General features: G+C 47.3%; 1 protein-coding gene across 4 annotated transcripts in view; it reads left to right on the forward strand.

Moving 5' to 3' along the window:
• The window catches only part of GNAL (G protein subunit alpha L), a gene marked incomplete at its 3' end in the record, with an annotated part of 92,527 nt that overhangs the window by 12,647 nt on the left and 54,014 nt on the right, over positions 1-25,866 (forward strand). For 3 of the 4 annotated variants that reach the window (XM_082416447.1, XM_082416446.1, XM_082416448.1), the window contains exons 2-4: positions 7,207-7,279; positions 7,945-7,999; positions 8,262-8,381. In XM_082416447.1, the coding sequence (XP_082272573.1) occupies positions 7,207-7,279; positions 7,945-7,999; positions 8,262-8,381 (248 nt within the window). Of the gene's footprint in view, positions 1-5,944; positions 6,220-6,737; positions 6,976-7,206; positions 7,280-7,944; positions 8,000-8,261; positions 8,382-25,866 lie in introns of those variants that run through there. The other variant, XM_082416449.1, reaches the window with a different exon arrangement.

Below are 25,866 nucleotides of genomic sequence, written 5' to 3' on the forward strand. Positions count from 1 at the left end.
CGATCCCTAGGCTCTGTCTCCCTTGTTCACAGCCCGCAAGCTTCAGAAGAGGCCGTGCAACCTTCCTGGGAAAGGCCCATAGTTCCCACCTATGATGGAGCAAGTTCATGTTCTGTTTAATTTCATAAACAGGTTGACATTCTATTACAAGGAAAACTGTTGCTTTAGACTCTGTAACTGAGCCAAATTCTAAAAGAAACCAGTTGCTAAGGCAACTGAGCGAAGAGTTAATTAATTCATCAGTCATTATATGCAGATTAATCTGCCTGTGTTAGCAAGGAGGTGGGCTTGTTTGATTTCTTGTTTTGGAAGAGAGAACGGTGCGATTTTTTCCCCACCAGTCAGAGTTCTTTCTGGAAAGGGCTCAGGTTTTGGGGTCAGACAGAGCTCCACCCCCATCAGGCCCCTGTGGAACCTTCAGACCAACAGCCTTCTCTGCAAAGTGTGGATAATCTTGTAGCTGTTGCAATGATCTGATCAGATGAGCCACTAGAAACAGCATCTTTCAGTGTCTTTTTAAAAATAAGACGAAGGGTGACTTACAAAGGTTAGCACACATCGCTCTAGGGAAGGAAGTGACATTTTTCTTCACTTGTGTAATTGACCACACACCCCTGTGTGCTCCCACTGTAATCTCTACAGAATCCCGAGGACTTGATTGCACGTCTGCCCCTCTCTCCTAGCCGTTTAAACTGCTTGCGATCAGGGACAAGGTCGAGTTCGTCCTTGTAATCTCAAGGCTGCGTGTGTGTCGGATTCAAAAAATGCTCTACGGGCTTCCCTGGTGGCGCAGTGGTTGGGAGTCCGCCTGCCAATGCAGGGGACACGGGTTCGAGCCCTGGTCTGGGAAGATCCCACATGCCGCAGAGCAGCTGGGCCCGTGAGCCACGACTACTGAGCCTGCGCGTCTGGAGCCTGTGCTCCACAACAAGAGAGGCCGCGATAGTGAGAGGCCCGCGCACAGCGATGAAGAGTGGCCCCCGCTTGCCGCAACTAGAGAAAGCCCTCGCACAGAGGCGAAGACCCAACACAGCCAAAAATAAATTAACTTAAAAAAAAAAAAAAAAATGCTCTACGGTGAGTGAATGATGGAAACTCACCGCTTTACAGGCGCCCTTGGAGCCTCCTTCTGACTCCAGGGTCTGCATCGCCACCTGCTGGTCAGAACTATAACTGCAGTAGATGTTTGTAAAGGAGGAATTGAAGTCACCTGGCTGTAATCGGAAGCCTCAAAACGAATAGCGGGAAACCACCAGAGAGAAGGATTTCTCTCTCCAACCACGGTCATGATGAAGACCCTAAATGTAAATTTTTTTCTTGTCTTTTTGTGGTTAAATATACATAACGTATAATTGACCATCTTAACCACTTTTAAGCACACAGCTCAGTGGCGGTTAAGTACATTCTCGTTGTGCAACCATCACCTCCATCATCTCCAGAATTTTTCATCTTCCCAAACTAAAACTCCGCCCCCATCAAACATCGGCTCCCCTTCCCCCTCCACCACTCCCTGGTAACCACCATTCTACTTTCTAATGCATTCAGTGACCACCTCGCATCTTCACACCAAAACTAAACCCCTGTCTTCGGCACTGAGTTGCGTCTTCCAATGAGGATATTTCAGTCCTGGGTTTTTGGACACAGGGTGAAGTCAAAGACAGTTAACCTACCTTTCCTACTCATTCGCTATTCGGGTTTTTTAAGCCATCAGTTAAAAAGACTGCATTCCTACCCTTTATGGATGGCACTTCTGAAAGCTCCTTAACACTACTTTGCTGTAGGAGTAGGGGAAAAAAAAAGAGAAATTAACTCAGTAAATTCTAAAATATTTGATTGCAGAGTGCTATGTACAGAAAGGGAATGTTGAGAACGTTTCCCTACTTTTCTATTTAAACATGTAAAAAAAATTCACAAGATTTTTAAAGTGTGTTGTGATTAGGTCGTGGGGTGAGCTTGCTGCTGAGAATGAAAATAATCCACACAGACCATTTCCACCGAGACACTAAGAAAGGAAAGAGAGAAAACAACTAACTGCAAGGTGCTAAATGACAGGAAGCAGCATGAGGGCCGTGTGCACACCGGCCACTCGGCCGCCCCGGCTCCGGCTCCGCCAAGTTTGTTTACAAAACTAGGCGCAGCTTTTCGTTTCTTCGGCCCGGTCACTGCATTGAGTGAGGGTTCTCCTCTCCCACTCTGCTTTGTTCCTCCTCTTTAAAATCTTTCAATATACCTGCTCCAAATGCCTTAGAGTGCAGTTTTAATCGTTAGTAACCTTTACAGTATAAAATGCTAGACCAGTTATTAACGTTTTAAAACATTGATTTTTTAAAATTAAATTCAATATGTCCCCTATCTCATGCCATACAGCATTCTAGTCACTTTTCAAACTGGCTCAGCAGCTCCTGGATCCAGGCCTGTAGTGATGTGAAAAAGTTCCTTTGAATTTTTCATCTTGTTAATTAAATTTCTGTGGAGGTCCTCCTTATAACGGGAAACAAATTTTGTTCTCATTGTTATCAACGAAGACTTGCGTCCAGCTAACCAGAGAACAGCTGTGATATTTTCGACATTTGCCAACTTCAATCAGAGGGGCTCAAACAAAAACAAATTTCAAAATCGTTATTCAAAATTCACAAAACTAAGTACAAAAGAAATTCAAATAATTCAACTGTCAAATGCACTAAGACTTCTGAGACACCTTGTCTTAAACATCAACAAGAGCAGGAAAACACCGCTTTGTTTTACGTTTGCCCTTTCGCCCCAAACTTTGTGCCTTCCCAACCCTCCTTGCTGCCCAGGGCGTCCCCCGCCCCAGCATCTCCCCGCCCGGCCGCCCCCTCTGCTGGCAGCGCGCTGCCGGCGGCCCTTCGCCTCCGCAGGTGGGTGTGCGCTGCGCGAGTGGTGCTGATGCGGCGCTGCCGTTGCCTAGCGACAGATGCTGGCACTGCCAGCTCCAGGCTGCTCCCCAACAGCGCCGCTCCCGCGCTCCAGGTGAGCCAGCAGGGATTCTGGATTCTGATCCTAGGGTTCAAAACTCAAATGAGGATCGGTTTCCCAGACCAGACTAGGAAAAGGCCAGGTGACTGGGGTTTTTTTTAAAAGTGTCTGTTTTTTTTTTAAATTTATTTATTTATTTATTTAATTTTGGCTGCGTTGGGTCTTCGTTTCTGTGCGAGGGCTTTCTCTAGTTGTGGCAGGCGGGGGCCACTCTTCATCGCGGTGCGCAGGCCTCTCACTATCGTGGCCTCTCTTGTTGCGGAGCACAGGCTCCAGACGCGCAGGCTCAGTAGTTGTGGCTCACGGGCCTAGTTGCTCCGCGGCATGTGGGATCCTCCCAGACCAGGGCTCGAACCCGTGTCCCCTGCACTAGCAGGCAGACTCTCAACCACTGCGCCACAAGGGAAACCCCTTAAAAAGTGTCTTGAGCTCCTACCTGATAATAGACTATGTAAAGATGGGCTTGGCATTTCTCAACAGAAAGGTTGCATCGCTGTGTAAGCACGTTGCTTTTACGTTTTGGAGTGGTTAGCAGTGTTCTGTGCACTTACAGTGCAGACGCTGCAGCCACGCTGCAAGGGTTTAGATCCCAGACACACCTCTTATGCACCCTCTAACGTTCTGTAAAATAACGGTCACAGTAGTTCCTTTTAGGGTTATTGCAAATACTAAATAAATTGCTCCATGGAAAGGATTTAGCCCAGGGCCAGTAATCACTGGATAAGTCGTAGAAACGAGTTATTTTAACCCTAATTCCTAGATATGAACAAGTGAAAACCTTTTGCTATGTTTTCAGGGTTCCAGGTTCTAACTTTTTTCTCCCTTTATAAGTTTGGTGGGATTTGTTTTGTCCCCTTCTCTTCCAGCTAACAATTTATAGAAACCTTGGCATTAAAAAAATAGACAAATCTTTTAAAACATCCCACCGCACTCTGCTATTTTTGTACACCTGTTCTCGCCTCCAACTGCCCCGTCAGCCACTGAACAGGCCACGTGAATGTTGCCGTAGGTGAATGCTTGTGTTAACACAAGGAGTGAGGCCTCACAACAGTGCTAAACAGTGTCCCTCCACAAGCTAAAACTCTTATCCAGCTCAGAATATGGCATGGCACTGCGTGTTTGCTTCTGCTATGTCAAGAAGAGACACTACTGCTTTTGTTTTTTAAAGAGTATTGTTATTTGGATACAGTACTAAACTGGACAAGTATTTTATGAATTTAAAATCTGATCGTGAAATTCCTTTCGTGAGAACCCACACTTGGAGCGGGAGTTATCTTTGGCCTTCGTGAACTTGTTCATCCATCAAACAAAGACTCAAGGGGCATCTCCCCGGGCCAGGCACTGAACTGGGCACAGCCCAGCAGGTGTGAAGTGCAGGCTCCGCCCCGGCCCTCACTGGGTCCCAAGTCCAGTGGACATTTGAAAGAGCAGCAAACAAACCATTACAATGTAAGGTGCTGTGAGATGCTGGAGAACAGAGAAGGGGGCCTGGCCCTGACTGTGGAAGCAGTGGTGAGGCAGGAAGGGTGACTAAGAGTTGGTCAAGTGAAGAAGGGGCCACACATCTCCCAGAGAGTGAAGCAGCGCATGCACCCACGCCATGCCCTCGGGTGTCCACGTGCAAGGGGTCAAAGGGGGGCTGGGGCAGCGCCAGGAAGGGAGGACATGAGAGCTGAAGCTGAGGAGTTTACACGGACCCAGTCTTGATGGACCGTGGCTGGGGGCTTGGCAGTGGTGGGGACAGTGATGTGAGATTTGCATTGTCACTGTGGCAGCACTGTGCAGGTGAGCCGGAATATGTGAGCAGGAGGCCACTTGTGACATCCAGCCTGGACAGTGACCATGGCAACGGCAGATGGGGTGGAAAGAACAGGAACGATGTTTAGGAAACGCACCCAAAGGAACATGGTAACTGGGTTTGCAAGAAGGAAAAGGAGTCAGGAATGACTGCCATGTTCTGGTTGGGAAAATCGGGGCCTTATTCACAAAGAGAGAGAGGAGCGCGCTGGAGGTATGTGTGGGCACGGGGAGGAGATCCTGGAGGCACGGAGGTGGAGGTGTGCTTGCCGCCCTGGTGGTCAGCAGTGTGGGCCGGGCTAGAGGTCTGGTGTGGCCGTCGTCGGAGCCGCGTGTGCAGAGGATGGGGGAGGCAGTCAGCCCCCGAGGGCAGGGTATTAAGGGGACAAGGGCTGTGCTGGGTCTGAGCCGCCTCTCCACGTGGAGAGTGGGCGGCAAATGCAAAGGCCACGTCGGGGAAGCCGAAGGACCCGGGAGACTCCAGGAGGGTCAGAGAAGGTGAAGACCACAGTTCCTGGGTGAAGTCTGACCTCGGGGGTCTGCTGATGACCCCGTGAGAGTATTTCAGTGAAGCAGGTGGGCTGAAGCCAGGTGCCGGGAGCTGAGGCGTGAACGGGAGGTGGGGAAGGGAAAAAGGAGTCAGGTCCCGGTTTTAACTCACACGGAGCCGCGCGGTGGGCAGGAGGACACGGCGGGGCTGACGCAGAGCCTGAGGCTATAGGATGGGCCATCAAATGGGACAGAGTTGAACGTATTTGTCCGCCCGACGGAACAATCCGTAGAGAAGGGAGGAGAAGAGAGCGGGGAGGCGGGTGAGGCCCGCGCGGCCCAGGGCGCAGGGGCAGGGGCGGCAGAGACCGCGGTCCGTGCAGGAGGCCAGGCGTGATGACCGCGAGGGAATACGGTGGAGCCGGAGGGGAGTGGGGACTTGACGGCGGTGCCAGGGCCCCTGGCCTGGAGACCCGAAACTCGTACCAGCGACGTACCGGGAGGCGACCTCCGCGGTCACGGCTCTGCGCCCCCCGCGCCCAGCAGCGCGGATGGGGAGCGACGGTCACCCGCTCAACAGGTGGAAACCAGCAGCCGCCCTCACTGGTTCCGGCAGCGGTGCCTGGCTCGGGGCCACGGCGTCTTCCAGAAAAGTAGCAAAGCTGCTCAGAGCGCGCAGAGGAGAGCCGGGGGCGGGAGGTGCACAGGAGACTGTGGGAGGCGGCGTGGGTTTGCTGGAACCGTCTAGAACGGTAACGGGGGGAGGCGGGGTGCCCGAGCCCGGCACGGACCCTCCCCCTGATAGAATATGCATGATCATGCGCGAGGCCTCGCCCGCCGGGAGCCGGAGGCGGCGCGGGATCCGGGAGCGCACGCCCAGACCTAGTGCCGCTCGGGCTGCGAGGGAGCCGCGCGCCGCGTCCGGACCGCAAGCGGGTGAGCCTCCGCGGGGGCCCTTCGAGGGCGGCCGCCACCCCTCCAGGCCCCGGGACCCGCGGCCTGGCCGCACCCGAGCCGGCTCCCCCTCCCCGCCGCGGAGAGGCCCTAGGGGCTCGGACCCGGGATGGTGCGCGGGTGGCCGGCGGGTGTTCGCAGTTATTGGCGGGGACCCGGTGCGCTCCGTCCCTCCGCGCCGCGTTCGGCCGCCACCGGCGGGGCCCGGGCACCGGGCCGAGCGTGCCTGCTCGGGGTCCCCCCGGGCAGCGCATCGGGCGCGGGGCGAGGGGAGGGCCAGCGCCACCCCGCTGTCTCCGGCGGCCCCGGCGCTCTTGGCCCCGTCTCCGCTCACTGCTGTTTATCCAGCAGACAATTCTAAACAAGTGTCTTTAAAAAGTAGTTGGCTCCGCGCATCTTCCTTATGTCCTCTGAGTCGGGAGTTCGCGGCGGGGAGGGGGAGGGAGAAGAAACGCCTGTTTCGATTGGAAAACACCGAGAGACCTGAGCATCTCTTTCAGCAGCGAGGAAGAGGGGCCGCCGCAGGATCCACACACACAACTCTCTACTTTTGTGCAATTCCTAACTGCGCCTAACGTCCACGCAAGCGGGCAGGCATGGGGTGTTTGGGCAACAGCAAGACGCCAGAAGACCAGGGCGTCGATGAAAAGGAAAGACGCGAGGCCAACAAAAAGATCGAGAAGCAGTTGCAGAAGGAGCGCCTGGCTTACAAAGCGACTCACCGCCTGCTGCTACTGGGTAAGGCGGGGGGCTCGCGGCGGCGCCCGGCCCGAGCGGAGTGCACGGCCCGGGGCGCACGGCCTGGAGCGCGGAGAGGGCCGGGCGGGCAGGGCCCGCGCCCCCGCAGACAGCGAGAGCGCACCTGAAAACGCCCGCGTGGGGGCAGGACACTAGTTCAGTCTCGGTTGGCGTGAGAGATGGCTACGGTGCCCGGCCACAGATCACAGCATTCTCTCTGTTTGTTTGTAGGGGCTGGTGAGTCTGGGAAAAGCACTATCGTCAAACAAATGAGGATCCTGCACGTCAATGGATTTAATCCCGAGTAAGGAATGACCGATTTCGGGTTTGCTTCCCAACTGCATGCAAATTTTGTCACTGCTCTCCCGGCCTCCCCAAAGTGTTTTCTCAAAACAGTTAATTTGATCTTTGAGTCGACCTTTGGGGTGGGGGGGGATATAGAAGTAAGTTGTTGAATTTGGCGTATTTAGGCAAATCCTTCTTCTGGTAGCGTCTACATCAAAATAAAATAACAATATATGATTTATTAAATACTCTTGAGGTATTGATCTGCATTATTGGTATTGTGCTGAGCACGCTTAACCAATGTGTCTATATATACTTCCCTCTTTCATTTGTCTGCATCTATTTCAATTCAACATATGGATAGATTCAAATAAAATATATTTACAGGTGTAGCCTTGTAGTTTTTATATGCAATAGTCATGATGATTTTGCCGTGTTACATAAAACCTGTGTGGTTGTCTAGAGCTAGAGATTGTGGTTATGTGCACGTTTGTTTAGAGTCCAAACCAGAAAAGGTGGATGTTTTCCTTTTCCACATAAAAAACTTTGCGCTGTTGTCCTGGGGTTGATGTTGACCTCTGCTAGTACCATTGTAGACCCCCTGCAGCTGGGAATATAAAATCCCACTCAACTGATTTGGGGCAATGTGTAAAGTTAATTAATAACCATTCTGTTTTCATACAGGGAGAAGAAACAGAAAATTCTGGACATCCGGAAAAACGTTAAGGATGCTATTGTGGTAAGGATTTTTTTTTTTTTGGCCCCGCCATGCAGAATGCAGGATCTTAGTTCCCCGACCAGGGATTGAACCCATGCGCCCTGCAGTGGAAGCCACTGGACTGCCAGGGAAATCCCAGGATTTTTTTTAATATTTATTCAGTAGTAAGGTTGCATCCTCTGCTCCCTCAAACTGCGTAGACAGAAATTATGCACTAGATTACCACACATGGAACCTAAGTGGTTTATTTATCCATGTATCTTTTTCCTTCACTCCACTTTAGACAATTGTTTCGGCGATGAGTACTATAATTCCCCCAGTTCCACTGGCCAACCCAGAAAACCAGTTTCGATCAGACTATATCAAGAGCATAGCCCCCATCACTGACTTTGAATATTCCCAGGTAAGTAAATCCTTACTGAAATATTTTAAATGGTGCAAGGTGGAACAGTTTTTTAACGAGGTGGCTTACTGAGAACCAACGTTAATATTATTTAATCTTTGACTTTCTTCAAAATCTAGCTCTGTGCTTAGAAGTGCTTCCCTCCATACCCAAATATTAACATATGTTAAAAATATTAAAGGCAATAAGATTGTAAGAAATGCTTTTATGAGTATATCGGTGGGGGTGATGATCAGGAAGACAGCATACCTCTAAGAAATATTGGTAGTACCTTTTCCTCTGTGTATTCCTAAATTAACAATTAAGCCGTTTCCCAGATAACAAAAGAGTAGAAATTACATGAGCAGAGAGAAAGGCTTTATGGTATGTGACTGCATCCTTGGGAGTAATAGAACAGAATTCAGTTCACTCTTAAGACGTGCATCCTTCAGCTCAAATGAGAGGCGCATGCCAGCTGTAGGTCATACATGGATCACTTCTGAATGTTGACTGTATCCTGGGAAAATGTGATTTACTTCAGCTCTGCAGGATTTAGGGCTACTTTTCTAATCACTTGGATGGCAATGTTGCTTATGCGAAAGGGTGTTATGAATATTAGTTTTCTCTTGTTTGGTGGACATACGTTTCTTTAAAATATCGTTATTTGGTAATTTGATTAAACATGTCTTGAAGGAGAAAAGAGTTGTTCAATTTCTCAGAAGATCATTTTTGTTAACGGTTGTGCCCAAAGAGCATGTGTGTGTGTGTGCATGTGTACCCCTCCAAAACAGTATTTCAAAGTCTCCACTGCCTGGCATGGTGGTCTTGAGATATTTTTCATTCTCAGAATCCTCTTTTCTGAGGGAAGCTGTTTGCAGGACCCAGTGTGTAAGACAGATGAGCCCGTGTGCCCCTCCCCTCCCCTTCAGTAGAACACACCTGCCCTGTAGGCTCTGTATCCAGATGGCGGATAAGAATTATGTTTTAAAGCTTTTTTTTTGCATCCTCTCATGTGATTTTTGTTTCTGATAAGCATTCCCATATAGCCAGTGAAACTCCTAGAATTTCTAAAAAGACAGAGGTAGCGATGGCGAACTACCTAGAAAAGGGGACCATGCCAGCTGGCCTGGCAGGCACACTGTTTTTTATTTAACTGTGTCTTTAACTGAGTGGCATGGAGGGAGCTCAAGGAGATGATGGGGGGCCAAAGCCGTGCTTCAGCCAACTGGAGCTCTGGGTCCTCCCAACTCACTGTGATGATTTACATATTGGAAAAGTCACCCAAGACTGCAAGGTCCTAGCTGAAATCAGGTTGTTCTTACTCAACTTCAGATCTACACATTTATAGACATGTATTTGAGTTCTAAATTTTGTCCTGCATGCTTGCCTAAAATTCATCATAAAACATTTCCTATGTGGTTCTGATGAAGGGAAAAGTTATTCTTAGCATATAAAGAGAAATTAGCATCAAGATGTATCGATCTGTCACATCTTCTTTCTTCTGTTTATGACAAACTCACACGTGCCAAGAGCTCCCAGATTCTATCTGAAATCCAGTAACTCCCACGTGGGTTACTAAGGAATCCAAAGCACCTAATTTGCAAATGTGTTTTTGAGCTATAGCATGATTTTTAATAAAAAAAAATAAAACTCAAGAAACCATTTGCATTGAAGGCATGTATTTTCGTATAGATATGTTGAGGCTACTTAAAAATGATTATCGGAAACCATAATTAACTATCAATAAAATAAAAGAGAATTAGGAACCAGCAGGTGCAAATGCAATTATAATACTTTTTCAGAGGTAATACTTTTTTTGGTAGTTTTTAAACCTACATTCTGTTATCATACGTGTCTCTGTCCGTGTCAAGTGAGATTATGTTTACAGTTGAGCCTACACTTATATAAATGAGGAAATTAATATCTAATATATAACTTTCTTCCTGAAAATTGTGTTTTAATGTGCACACAGTTTTCAGTAACACTTATTCTATAGTACTCTGAAATATTCATCACTTATATCATTAGATTAAATAGTTCTTGAATTTATGTTTTGATGATCCCCTTAAAAGTGACATTAAGACAAATCTCTGACTTATATACTAATAACACTTGGTACATTTGAAGACAATTAACTTCTGTTTAAAGAAAATGTCTATTGTAAAACTCATAAAAGTACAGCTAACTCAAGTATTTCAATAGTAAACATAACACGAATTTACTAAGTCTAGTACTTTTTTTTGGATTAAATCCTTGAGAAAGTCTGTGTCGCAGTTCAATTCGTTGAGGATCTTGTTTATTTTCCTGTAGATCTAGAACAATTTTTGAACCAAATATGTCCTATCATTAAAAGTTAATTTCAGAGTTATTTAATTTTAGAAGGAAAACTTAGAAGAATGTTTAAGATTCTTCTTTATTATTAAGAATTTGAGATTCTACGTGAGATTACTCTTTATATTGAAAAATCTACAGTATCTTAGTGGAATCCTAAGAATTTCCTCTAAGAATGTCACACTTGGGTTTACTCTTCACATTATCTCCTACTTGAATTTCAGTTGAATTATAGAAAGAAGAGTGAGGCTGGCGGGTGGCCTGCCTAGGGGACGGTGCCGGGAGAAGTCAGGGCGAGCATCAGGGGCCAGATCTCGCTGGCCTCTTAGGCCTGGTCTGTCCCAACCTGGGAGGGCTCTGGAGCCTTCTCAGAGGGGATTTTCGTGACCTGAGTGTTTTATCAAGGTCACGCTGGCCTTTGGCGGAGACGGGCTCTGGGGAGGAAGAGGTGACTCCTGTGACAATCCGGATGGGAGACACCGGGGCAGCCTGGGTGGGCTGGGGTGGCTCACTGGCCGTTGCCTGTTCACAGCGTTTTGCTCGTGAGCACGCCAGATCACCTCCGCTCTGGACAGGGCTCCACCCGGGACCCCTTCCTGGGACGGTGCCCCGTCTGTGCACCCAGCCCGTCTACACGGGAAGTGGTAGGAAATACACAGGCTCAGGTGGTGGTCCTGACAGAACGCACATCACCTGATCATTTACAAAGTGGGAAAATATTGTGGTTGCCCCCGCACTTCCCAAAACTCTTCGTACAATACCGGATAAAATCACTGATGGATTAAATTGGAGTGTTAACTTGTTTGTTTGGTATTTTCTTCCCAAAATGTGGTTATGTTATTAGCTCCCTTAAAAGTGTGTTTTGCTGGCATTTTTAAGGGTCAGTGGATAAGTGAGGCTTAGTGAGAAATGTGAAAGCGGTCCGGTCAGTCATTACTCTGTTATCACCACCCATTTCCTAAGTGGACGTTTATCCGAATCGCATGTGGTCACACACCCGGAGAGCAGGCGTTACTCTTCCCAGCAAACATTTGCTTGGGGTGCAGGCCGGCTCGCCAGAGCGGACCTGGCCTTCCCCGGGAGGCTGCCTGCCCACCGTGGGCCTTGGCTCCACTTCAGAGCAAGTTGTGACCTGGAGCAAGAGGCCTCCCGCTCGGCAGACAACAGGGTGGGAGCTGGGCTTCCTGAGGCAGCGCTGCAGAGAGCGATGGGCGGAAGCCCTGCCAGGTGCCAGCGCCAGTGGCTCCCAGCTGCCCCTCCTCTGGGGAGTATATGCAGAATCCTGATTTCACACCATCCAGGCTAGTGGTTTTCCTTGTGATATTTTAACCAACTGAACCCTCTCGCTCCCCCACCCCAAAAAGCCTTTGAAGCCCACCATATAAGTCAGGTAGGAGCGCCCAGGCCGCAGCCCCACGGGGACCCCCGGCATCTGCCCTGGACCCCACCAGGCACCGTCAGAAACCACAGGGGGGTGGGGTGGCGGCTGGCGCTGGAGCCAGACCACCTGGGCCCAGATCAGACCCGTGGCTGGATCTGAGCAGTGTCCCCAACGCCTCCCAGCCTGCCTGGGAGTGTCTCAGCTGTCCCCAAGGGGCGATCCTTGCCTCTCAGAGCACAGAAGCCCAGGTGAGAGCCCGCCCAGGTAACCCCTGCATGGTCTCCGCCACCAGCAGCCCCCAAACACTGAGACACTATATGTGGCAGGCACTTTGCTAAGTGTTAGGAACACAGAAAAGCGATGAATCAGAAGGTCTTGCCATATAGTGAGAGACAGATCATAAACAGAAAATTCCAATACACCATGGTAGTGCTGTGAGGCCACAACAAAGAGGAAAGAGGACTTACTGTCTAAGGAAGTACTCAGGTACCCTGCTTCCTTGTCAGAAGTACAAGCTACCCGGACTAACACATCTTTATTAACACATCCAGGAGTCTAGTCTTCTCAACAAGTATGACCAAAGAGTCGACCAGAATTGCCAACACCTTATAGTTTGCAAAGTCCCACCCTGCCCTCTTCCTCTCCCTGCACCTTAGTTTCAGTCAGATTCTCCTAAACCGACCCTGGTCCTCCTGCTTTGCCACCTTCTCTGCCCGCCTCTGTCCTGCCCTCCAGGTGGCCTCACCGGCCACAGATTCTCTGAGGCCCGTGGACGCACCTGTATTTGAGAGATCTCGGTCAGACCTTCCACCTTGCCCCTGGGGTTCCAGGTCCCGCCCAGTTTTGCCACAAGTTCCAACAAGCTTCTGGCTGTTCTTCCAACCGAGCACTCCCCCACACGCCTCTGCCTTGTGCTGCCTGGTGATGGGGGGCCAAGCCGGTCCCCACCCACAGGGAGCTCACACCGAAATGTCCCATTTCCAGAGCCGGTGTCTTTTCAGGACACTTACCAGCATTTTGAATTTTTGTAAATAAAATATTTAAAATGTCCTAGGGTATGTTCTCTAGTTATTAAAAATAAATAAATAAATAAATAAACCTCATCCAGAGGACGCCCTCTGTCTGTGCCCCTGGAATGTGCTCGGGGGGCTGGTCTGTGTTGGGAGGGGGCGCTTTCTCCATCAGAGACCTGCCTCCAGGCCTCCCGTGGCTTCTGTCCAAACACCGCCAGGAGGAGGGTGGCTCAGACAGTTAGCGCTCGGATCCGTTCTGCACGTCTCGTGTGCTGGGGAAAGGAAGGGCTGTCCTTTTAGTAAAATATCCCAGTTAGATCATTAGGCACACTAGGGCTTCACTGAAGATACTTTTTTAAAATTCCATCTTCTTCTTTGAAATATTATCATAAGGGGTATTCCTAATAAATAATAACTGTTTTTTTGAAGCAATTTTCAACTTACCCCCAAAATGCAAAAGTAGGACAAAGAACTCCCATACCCCGCACCCAGATTCATCAGGAGGTAACCTCTGGCCACATTTGCTCTCTGGCCCTGACTATACAAAAACACACCTTTACAAGCCATTTGAGAGCTGGTTGCAGCCATCATGCTCCCCATAAACACTTCAGTGTGTATTTCCTACAAACAAGGCCCTCCGCTTATGTAACCAAAGCACAGTTATCAAAATTAGGGGATTTAGCATTAATACAATGTCTATTCAGATTTCACCAGTTGTCCCAATAATTATAGTGAAATTATGGTAATAATAATAATGCTGATGGCAACCCTGGTCAATAATCCAATGCAGGGTCTGGTGGCCTTCCCACTGGTTGGGGACATTAACTCTGGTCACTTAGTGAAAGTGGGGTCTGCCTCTTTCTCCTCTGTAAAGGTACCTCCCCACCTTGGAACTCATGAGTATGTTTGGGGAATGTCCTTTGAGACTGTGTAGACACCCTGTTCTTTTCAAAACTTCCACACTCTCATTTTAGCGCACTAATAAATTTCATCCACAATAAATATTTAAGAGGGAAAGCTGTTGGCAATTCTTGCAACTATTTCTAAATACTATAAAGAGAAGTAAATAGAGTGTGGAGCCTGGTGCCGCCTTGCGCGTGATAAAAAGCTTGTCATTCGTGCTGTTAACAATCAGAGTTTGTGAGGGTCGCTCAGAGCAGCATCCTCTCATCTATACCCTCACGGCGGGAAATCTGGGCTGAAACCACGAGACACATTTTCCCTAAAGTATTTTTCCTTATAGAAAATACACTCTAAGGGTTACAAAGTAAGGCAACATTTTAAAAAAATTCCTTGGAGAAGATGTCACTGAAACTTTAGATCCTTTGAAAGTGTGAGATTTTTGTTGTCAAGGTTCCCCTCAAATTTGGATGCATTGGAAGTTTGTCACCGGGTTTCCCAAAGCAAAGTTCACTTCTGAGGACACTTGCACTTTTCAGAAGCATTTGACATTAAAAATACCTTAGTAATGGGGCATTTTGTCCTTACCATTGCAGTTTTTTTTTTATTTTATTGAAGTATAGTTGACTTACAATGTTGTGTTAATTTCTGCTGTACAGCAAAGTGACGCAGTTATGCATATATATATATATATATATATATATATATATATATATATATATATATATACTCTTTTTCATATTCTTTTCCATTATGGTTTATCCCGGGATATTGAATATAGCTCCCTGTGCTATAGAGTAGGACCTGGTTGTTTGTCCATCCTATATATAATAGTTTGCATCTGCTAACCCCAAACTCCCAATCCTTCTCTCCCCCAGCCCACCTCCCGCTTGGCAACCACAAGTCTGTTCTCTATGTCTGTGAGTCTGTTTCTGTCTCGTAGGTAAGTTCATGTCGTATTTTAGATTCCACATATAAGTGATATCATATGGTATTTGTCTTTCTCTGTCTGACTTACTTAGTATAATAATCTCTAGGTATATCCATGTTGCTGCAAATGGCATTATTTCATTCCTTTTTATGGCTGAGTAATATTCCTTACCTTTGCAGTTTTATGTAACTCTGAGAGAAAACATTTTTACCTTTTCATCTATCTCTCCGGAAACGGAGGAAGGAGCAGAATGAGTTGATTTTCTTGTGTCAAATTAAGGCTTGAGTGAGTCAACACACATGGCTTATGACACAGGTACATGAGGTTTTCAGAAGCAGAAAAATGAAGTTGCTCCTGAGAAGATTCCTTTGAAACACTGACTTTTCAATTTTTTAGTTTTGCATGAGAATGTCATCCATGAATATGTGGGTTTTTTCTTCACCTCTTAAAATAATCCCACACAGTTTTTATCCTGTCCTTTATTATGGCATATAGATTGAATTAAATCAACTTCACACATAACATTCTCACTGCACATAGCAATCTCATGTTTTAACTTGTATTTGTATTTGTTTGAATAGGAAGTGTCTGTGTGTGGCACAAAATCCAAAAGATAGGAAAGAATGACAAGTCTCTCCTCACTCCTGCCCCCAGGCACCCACATGTCATCCCCAGAGACAGCCAAGGTGACGTAAAATCGACTTAGGGTCCTCGAAGAGCAATCTTTTAAACATACTTTGATCTCATAGCAAATAGTCAGTTATAAAGTGCCATTGCAGCTAATCTTATCAGTATGGAGAAAACATCTAGCCTGAATTGCCAAGTAAGCATTTTTTCAAATAACATTTAACATTAAAGTAAATTGTATTGAAACCGTTTTGATGCCGAGACAAAATGCCAGAGTGGATGGTGACGAAAATACAGAGAGGTTTATTAGGCATCCATAAAATATTGAGATTTTAAAGTACAGAAGCTGCAGGCATCGTCCTTTGAGGGAAACCACAAATGACACAGTTAAGCAGAGCAGGACACGGGAGGGCACTTGACCTCTGGGTTCTGCGTGGTGGGTGACCTCTTCGGTCTGACCCCATCCCGCCTTGGCTTTAGGACACACCGTCTCCGCCCACACCCAGCTTCCTTTCACAGACCTCGTTGGAAGTTTCTGCCCAAGAGAAAGCCCTAAAAATACGTAAAGGTATTTTCCATGTCCTATTCTTCTGAAAAGGGCAAGTGTCCCCAGGTGGGATGTGCTTTCCTCCATCTGCAGGTCATTCCCCAGCCCTGGCTCTTTCCACCTTGAAAACCCACTTGCCAATTTTTCTTCCTCTGTCTGCAAAGCTCAGATTCCCGAGAGCACAGTGTTCACACCGTATGTTTGCCCTTATTTATTTATTTATTTATTTATTTATTTATTTATTTGGCTGTGTTGGGTCTTCGTTGCTGTGCGAGGGCTTTCTCCAGTTGCGGCGAGCGGGGGCCACTCTTCATCGCGGTGCGCGGGCCTCTCACTATCGCGGCCTCTCTTGTTGCGGAGCACAGGCTCCAGACGCGCAGGCTCAGTAGCTGTGGCTCACGGGCCCAGCTGCTCCGCGGCATGTGGGATCTTCCCAGACCAGGGCTCGAACCCGTGTCCTCTGCATTGGCAGGCAGACTCTCAACCACTGCGCCACCAGGGAAGCCCCTGCCCTTATTTAAATAGTGATTTGCCAGGGTCCGTCCTGAGCACTCAGTAAGCACCCAGTTAATGCTGAGTGAGCAGAATAACTAAAGAAACAAGTTATTGGCCGCTTTTAAGTCCCTCCAACTAACAAGGCTAGACTTACTTAGAAAGCAGATTATGTGTCATGATTCCAAATGCTTAACTTTTACGCCTGTCCTTTTCTCTGAAGCTCACATCATGACTAGTCATGTTGAGTTTTGCCAGTAAACATGCATTTATGGGGTGTGGTAGTCTCTTCCCCTTGCTTGGCACGGCATGTGGCATATAGTTTTGCTCCGAAAACGTGCTCGAAAATCACGTGTTTGCCATGTGCTCAGTGCTACACTTAGGACCATGAGTTACACTAAGACCCTCTGAGTTATGACTTCTCACCTCCAGAAACTTATGACTTAGTGAAGAAACGACATGTTTGTAATGTGTAACATCTGTAACATATAATACGTAACATAAAATTAATGAACAGTAAAGTATCCTGTAATGTCAGACTACCTTCTGTGGGGTAGACTGGAAACTCTGTACCCATTCAGCGAAGAAGACCCTTAAGAAGTACAGGTGCTCAGACCACAGGCTTAATGACCATGCCCCGGGGGAGAGGGGCTTCCTGGGCTAGTAATAGTGTCACCAGCAGAGCAGTAAGAACTGAGGGTCGTGGTGGGGAGGACACAGCACAAGTCAGAGGTGTGTGTTGAAGGGAGACGGAGCATTACAGAGGTGGGACATCGACCCCCAAACTAACTGGCACGCTCAATCAGATGAGTGTTGGTAGAAGAATGACAGTTGGCATTTGAGCTTTCATTTTTATCAGCTACAATGTTAAAGGATTTATGGAGTTATCGTCATTTATTCTCATCCACGGCAGTGTGTTCGTTACCCAGAAGAACACCTTTTACTACAAGTTGGCTGATTTGAGAAATTACTAGGAGGTTCCTACACCACTTTCCCAAGCCTCTACTCCTTAGTTTCCCAAACTCTCTCCTGAATTTTAGACATTGTCTAAATGTCCCATTGCTTTCCATAGTAAATGATGATATATCATTTCAAAGTATTCAGTATTGAATTTTTAAGGGTATTTTTAATAGTTCTTAAACCATTGTATTTTTATTTGTTTCTTTGTTAAACTGTGTCATCACCTCCCAAAGAAACTAAAATGGCACCAACTGGCACCTTTAGCTGCTTGAAAGAATTTAGGTGATAAAGATTATCATCCATGTTTCTGATTTCTACGGTTAAAAAATTATAAGTAGTACATCATATCCATATCATCACATAAATTCCTCTAATTCACTAGAAGTTAAAATCTTTCAAATCAACCTTCATCCATTTTATCTAAAGAGGCATCCTATTCGATTTTTCTTTCAATGAGTGCCTGATATGTGTCAGGAACTGTGTTAGGCGTTGGAAGTACCAGCATGAATGTCTGCATGCCCGTGAGGAATAACAGGGTGCAGAGTTCAGTAAATAATTAGGAAAGGTTGGCACATGGGTGCAGGGGAAGAGGGATTGCTGGTGAGGTTTGGGTGGCTCTGTCCCAGGGGAGCCTGGACTGGGTTGTGAGGAGTGGACAGGTCCACAGGTTGACCGGGGGCAGAGGGCAGTGTGGCCAGAGTGTACAATGGGGGATGCATCCAAGGGGTCCATCTCCCAAATCCCTACGTCATATGAAGAACTTAGAGAGTGTAGCCCTGCAGAAGTACCATGGCCGGATGGTCTTGGAGTCCCAGCCCTCATGAAGCTAATAATTTAGGTAATTCAGCTGGAGACTTTTTCACTAACTGCAGTGTAACATTTCATAGTATGAATATTATGGTAGAAATAAAAACACCAGTGCAGGTAGTAGAAAAGAATTATGAGACATTTAAATGGTTGTGCCTCAATAAAAAGATTGCTTTACATTGTTCTGGTTGATTGTATGGAGAGTACATTTGAAACTACTTAGTATTTAAGCTAAATTCCTAGTCATGCTTCTCTTTGGTTCTCTAAGTCTGGGAGAGTGAGCATGTGAGGCTTCTGCCTCCAGCCATGTTCTCTGCCCCCTGGAGCCCCCAGCCCTGCTGCTGCGTCAGCGGGTCCTGGGTCGGGCACACCTGACAGCCCACCTGGTGTTGACCGTGCCTCTTGTCTACATTCTGGCGGCTGCTCCTTGAATCTCGGCCTTTCAGCTGGTCGTGACTTCAGGGTGTCTGGTCCAAGTCTCACTTTGTAGACCGGCACAGAGACTTGGTGGGGGGCACCCAGGCGTGCTGCCCTGGAGGTCGGGTCAGGACGACAGTCTTCTGATCCCCATCGATGGTCTGCTCGCCATCCTCATCCATGTGCGGGTCGGACCCGCATTTGTACAGAGGAGTTTTATGATCTGTTCAACGGAAACATAAGAAATTGCCCACGTGTGGCCGTTTTTGACCTACAACATGGCCGTTTCATAAGGTTCAACCTTGTGGATTTCGTGCCACCCGTCAGCTTCGGTCCCTTCGGTCGCCTGGTCCCTTGCCCTGCATCTGTGTGACGGGTGCCCCTGAGGGGTCCGGCTCTGTCCTCTCAGTCCTGGGCTCCCTCCTCGGGGCTGCCTTTCACTCTGGTCACTTCCGTCACCCCCACCCCCAACCCCGACGTGCTTCCCTCCCATCCCGGGTCTCTTCCTATGTTTGGGCAGAAACCTTCCAACCAGCCCTGTCTCCTGGGAGACCCCCCACCGTGAGATGAGGGGCAGCCCCAGTGTCCCCCGCCGAAGCCGTGTGCTCACATGTCCCACGCCCACTCCCCACCTGGTGCCTCTCATTCCTGCGCCTTCAGTGCTGGTTTAGCCAAAGCCACAAATTTTGGGTAACTAAGCATGTGATGTGTTTGCTTATCTACAGTTGTAACAACTACAGGTTCACGCAGTCTGTTGAAAGGATTTTGTGTGAAATCACCCCCAAAGAGCCTCAGTGTATGTTGGGGTGGGAGAGAAACAGGATGCTCTCTGCATAACAAGTCTCTGAAATAATTCCCTTAGTCGGCTTGGTGTCCTTTCTTGAGGCTCTTTTTTGAAAAGAAAGGAAGCAGAGTAGTACCAAAACTCTAATCATAAGAGCTTGACATATATAATTATATAAAAACCATTGTATCTGAATCATTCTGGTGGATACAGTAAAAGTTCCTCAACCTTGTGGCTGAGGATGCAGTCTCTGTGGTTCCTGTCCCGTCTCTGCCTCCTGCTGCAATCTTGGGAAAGTTGAGGAGCATCTCTGGGCTCAGTTTTCTCATCTGTAAAATGGGGTCAGTAATAATGATGCCTGTCTCATGAAGCTGTGACAGGAATTCAATACAGTCATGCATCTAAGTGCTTGGGACTGCGTTTGGATGCTGCAAACGTCCAACAAACGTCAGCCGTCATCCTGGTTGCCCTTTCATGTGATATTTGTAAATGTACGTACACTGCCTTCTGAGATGTTGCCACATGCTAAGCTTTGGAAACTTCACTCAGGGATTTTGCCATCAAATCACGCAGAGAACCCTGTTGCTGATGAAGGGAGAGTTGAGACCTTACATCTCTCCTGAGGATGGCAGTGAGCTCTCAGTGTCCTTGCTGGATTCCTGAGACCAGCAGGGCCCTGGGGAGCAGGGAGACGGGAGCCTCCACGAGGCTGAGATGGAGCCCGACCGTCCCCGCTGTTGGATGCCCGAGCTGCACACAGGCTGCCCCGTCTGACGGCACCTCTGGGAGTGGTCCCAGAACAAGCCTGTCTCTGACTAATGGGTCTGGCTGTGGTGTTTGCAGGGGCCTCTCTTCTGTAGCTTTTCCAGGATTGGGTTGCATGGGCAGAGTCAAAAATTCTATATTCTGCAGAAAACGTTTTGATCTGGGATAAATTCATAGTTTAGAATAAAAATGTAAAGAAAAACAAAATTGGGATTTTAAAATACATAAAAGTCTATCAAAAAATTTTTTCTCCTCCTCGGTTATCATCCTTTTTTGGCAATGTTGGTCAGTCAGCTTGATACAAGTGAAATAAGGCCTCAGCTCCCAAAGCCCTCAGGCCACATCCTGTCCTGAATCCAGTGGTCACAGCATCTCTGTCATCCTCCCTGCACACCTCAGGAGACAGGAGCTCGGAGAAGGCAGTTGACTGGTCCAGGGTCAGAGCTGGGATCTGGGAGCAGGAGGTCAGGGCTGGAGCCCGGTGGTCTGACTCTGGAGCCTGCGGCGTGGCCTTCCTGGGCTCGGGAACTGCTGGTCCATCCTGATCGCTGGGTCAGCCCCGTTCCAGCTGAGGAGGTGGGGGTGGGGGCTTGGTCAGGCCACGTGCAGCCCCACGGAGCAGCCTGGAAAGGGGAAATTTCCTGGAAGAACAGGCTGTTCTCTGGAGTCACTCTGGTCCACCTCTAGTGGTGCTGTCAACAGTCAGCTTTGGTGGCCACTCAGTTCTCTTAGGAGCAAAAATGCAAGTGAATGAAAATGAAAGTTGGGAATTATTGGATCATTCACTCATTCAAGTAGAATTTCCTGAAGGCCTCCTGGGTGAAGGCTAGGGTGGCCTGGAAAATGGAACATCCCAGTGACCAGGACACGGTCCTGCCCCGAAGGACAGTTCATTCGCCAGACTTTCACTGCAAGTTGGCCATTTCCACGGGCACACTCTTGCAGCTCTGTTCATTCCCTTGCATCATACTGCAAACATTTAACTGTGCAGTCAATTAATTAATCAAGGTGGAAAATGTCAACCAGGGATTATTTTTCTACTCCCTTGAAGAAGCGTCGTGCAGCTTCCTGAGCTGGTGAAAGACGCCTCTAATAATTTGTTGTTGTTTTTGAACTAAACAGGCCATTAGAACGTGGATCATCACCCCATTAGGGCCTCTTCCCAGCTTTTGGTTTATACTCTTCCTTGGGGTCTCAGATGGCTTGTGTTACATTGCTCGGATGTAGTATAAAAATATCTCTGTGGTAGGGACCTCCCTGGGGGTCCAGTGGTTAAGACTTCGCTTCCAATGCAGGGGGTGCGGGTTCCATCCCTGGTCGGGGAGCTAAGATCCCACATGCCTTGCGACCAAAAAACCAAAACATAAAACAGAAGCAGTATTGTAACAAATTCAGTAAAGACTTTAAAAATGGTCCACATCAAAAAAATCTAAAATCTCTGTGATAAGTTTCTATTTTTAACTTTTTAAACTTCTTTTCATGCTCTGACACCCGAAATTATTCTGTAGGGACTTGAGTCCAGTCCCTAAAGTAGAGGGATTTTTGCATAGTCACGTCCACGCCCTCCTGGCCAGGCATTTATCCTTGTGTGCTGTTGGTACATGTTTGAATTCTATTACGTAAGCCCATCTTTTAGAGAAAATATCTAAAAATTTTTATAATGTGCATGATATTTTAGAAAGGATAAGGTTTTGTCAAATTTAAGATGTGCTAACTCTGGGACTTTAAATATTTTCAGGTCTTCAAAAAAGTCAATGCTTATGGGAGCCTCTTTGGCTCTTTAAAATAAAATATTCCAGCTGTAAGTGGAAGGATGGGGCCTCTCTCCAAACAGTTTTCAGAATTATTCCAACCAGCCCCAGTGAAGCCAGGTGCGGCACAGTGAGCCCAAGATCTAAAGGACTTGAGTCAGTTCTTGGCCAGACACAGTCTCTTAGCCAACTTGCCTTTGAATTTTCCCGTCTGTAAAACGGGGACAGTAATACGTGCTTCATGTCTGAGAATGAATTAGATCTCATGAGAAAGCTCGGTAATTTAAAGAACAGAATAGCCGTGAATCATTATGGTTATTACCGTTGGCCAAGTTGAAATACGAGAACCAGAAAGGGACTTGGAATTACAATAAAAATTAGCAGGAAATCCAATTTGACGTACACACTGCTGCCAGCCCCACTCCTCGCCCGTAAGACCTGGGTCACCCCAAGGCCTAAGTGACTGATGACAGGTGTTATCCCCCAGGTGACTTTCATTTTAACTGACTCAGAGCCTGGGACCACAGGATTGATAGTCTACAAGTTCAATTTTAAATATCAACCAGTGAATGACTAAAACTTCTCAGTGCTTTTTATGGCTGTTTCAAATTAGGATTTAAGTGTAGGGAAAATATGTTTTCTTTTTCCTTATAGACGTTTCCTCTTATAGGCATCTTTTCAACATGCCACATCCATGGTCGCTGCAAATAAAGCATTCCCTGACCTATACATAAGAAAGTGGACTCGGAAAAGCCTAACCATTGATGTACAGCTCTGAACAACTCTGAAGGTTCCTTTGTGTCACCCAAGCCAGGAAGCCCAAGCCAGAATTGAGGGAGCCTAACCCAGGATTGAGGGAGCCTTTTTACCATACACCTTTAAAAATGTGGAATCTCAGAAATTGCCATGTGTCTTATAATAGCTATGCACATTTACTGTGACAGCGTTCTCCTCCCATACACCCCCTCACCCCCCAAAATCTATTATTAAAACTGTAGTACATCCAGAATGGAGAAAATACAGCATTTTGTGGAAAATTAAATATCATATTGCTTCGAAAAAAAGAAAAGATCAGTTGTAAACATTTCCTTGGCTAATTACGTAATTCTTAAAAACAAATCATTTTACATAATGAACAAATTACTGAGTTCTTTGAAGATAAACCTTGTCCTTTGTGGTATATATATATATATATATATATATAATTAAAGGGACTGAAAAGCTGTATTTGATAAGCAATATGGAAAGGAAATTCTGAGTTGCACACGATAGAATTACCAACGTACTGGATGTTTCTTTATTCTGCCCTTTTTGAAGAAAACCTAGGAGATTTCTGGCTACTGCAGGGATTACAATGGATTCCAGAATTAAGTTTGTTTTAATTAATAAAATAAGTGTTACCGTGAGGCATGTATAACAGGAAACATAGTGGCACTGTTCTTAGAACCAAAGGCTGGAACAGCCCTAATGCTAGCGGACACAGACCCTGCGGGGACCCAAGAGGGGCGGGTGCAGCAGCAGTGGATCCCACCCCCATCACGACATGGGTGGGTCTCCGTGTCTTTATGGTGAATGAAGAACTGAAGTGACGAAAGGTTATATAGAATACAGTACTCTTCTATGAAGTTCAAAAACAAGCAAAACTAAGTACCATATTGTTTCAGCGCACATTTCAGCGTTTGTGATAATTTTTGTAAGAGAGAAGAGAATGAGCATCACAGTACTCGGGGTGGGGGAGAGGAAGCAGGAGAGGGCTGCAGAAGGTGACCATCAGTTATCCATCACGCTGGGTGCAGGGGATGGGAGGGGCTCAGAGTGTTCTCTGTATTATAAACAAATACGTAACAAAACAAAGCCAAAGAGGGCCCTGTGTCATTCCCCAATTCTGCTCACCTGCAGTCCCCATTAAAAAGAAATTGGAGTTTTCTAATTTATTAGCATAGATTCTTCTTTGTGCCCTGTTCCCACTTAGAGGGGAGTTTACATAGATGAACTCGAAGGGGCTGTGTGAGCACAGCCTCCCGTAAAGAAAATCCTAAATCTCAAGAATTTTACTGAGGTTTGCATTTCTTGTGATAGAAGATGGTGCTTTAAGATTCGCTGGCACGACGCCGCTGAGGGTATTTCTTCCACGAAGACAGATTCCGGGGACTTCCCTGGTGGTGCAGTGGTTCAGAATCCCTGCCTGCCAGTGCAGGGGACCTGGGTTTGAGCCCTGGTCCGGGAAGATCCCACATGCCGCAGAGCAGCTAAATCCGTGCGCCACAACTACTGAAGCCCGTGCGCTCTAGGGCCTGCGAGCCACAACTACTGAGCCCACGTGCCACAACTACTGAGCCACCCACCTAGAGCCCGTGCTCCACAACAAGAGAAGCCACCGCAATGAGAAGCCCGTGCACCACAACGAAGAGTAGCCCCCGCTCGCCGCAACTAGAGAAAGTCCACGTGCAGCAATGAAGACCCAACACAGCCAAATAAATAAAATTAAAAATAAATAAACAATTAAAAAAAAAAAAAGACAGATTCCGATTGTGCAGAAGACACGGTGGAAGATCTGTGTTTGTTGAAGTAACTGTCATTCTGGAAACTTCATATCACATCCTGGCAGTAATTCTTACAGTAATTCCAGAGATGGGTGCTGTCCCATTTCTTTTTTATTATGAATGTAAGCCAGGTTATTTTGAAAGTATTCTAAACTTTCAACGTTCAAAAGAAATGGGTGTGGGGAGAGGCTGCTGTCTGAGCCTGAGTCCGGCTCCGCCCTTCCTGGGGACCCCACCACCCTGAGCCTCAGTGTGTCCCTCTGTTGAATGGACGTGACAGCAGAACCTCTGCCCCTAGCTCATGAGGATTGAATTGATTGAGTTAATATATGGAAAAGGTTGGGCTCCACCTTTGCTGTTCTCGGTATTCCCGATCAGCTATTCAGAAGAAAAACATTTTTAAATCAAATGTTTATGTTGCCTGTTTGCAAAGCCAAGACACTCTGCTGATCTCAAAGCAACTGCACCACTACATGAGACCGTGGCCGGACCTTCTCAGTGACCGCGTCCTCCACGCCAGCACTGACCAGATACAGAAAATAGGGGTATAATGAGAGCCACAAGTGCAAACCACGTGTGTAAATTTACATTTTCTAGTGGCACATTTTTTGAAAAATGAAACAAGTGAAATTTAATAATATGTTTTGCTTAACGTGATATATTCTACATATTACTTCAATGTGCAGTTTTTAGGAGTTATTCATGAGATAGTTCATCATCTTTTTTCTTAATCAATCTTTGAAATCCACTGTGTAGTGCACATGTCAGCACACCTCAAGATGAAGAAGCCACATGCCAGGTGCTCAAAAGCCACCTGTCAATGGCGGCTGCCACATCAGACAGACAGGGCTGGACCCGAGGATGGGGCAGAGGACATAGTGATTTCTTCTTAACCGGCCTGAGCGTTGGTGCTAGTGACAGGTGCAGGCCAGTGGCTGTTTGTTGGGCCTCTCTGAGCCCCCACTGGGACCCTGGCGTCCACGTGGCCATCCGAGCCCGGGCTGGTGCAGAGGGACACCCTGAGGAAGGGCCTGGCCTGGGCCAGGCAGCGTGTGTCCTCCTCATGGGCAGGCACACTCGTCTGCCCTCCCAGTGCTGATGAAAACCTCCTCCTCCTATAGAACCTTCTCTGCAAGGCTTCTCTGTCTGCAGGTCGGTGGGTGAGGTGCCCACCGTTTAGCATGACCCCAGTCCAGCTCCCTGCCTCTCAGCCTCCTGTGTCATTCGCCATGTCCTGACTCTGGGACAGTCAGCCAC

Source organism: Balaenoptera physalus (genome assembly GCF_965194825.1).
Source record: "Balaenoptera physalus genome assembly, chromosome: 12".
NCBI classification, from domain to species: domain Eukaryota; kingdom Metazoa; phylum Chordata; class Mammalia; order Artiodactyla; family Balaenopteridae; genus Balaenoptera; species Balaenoptera physalus.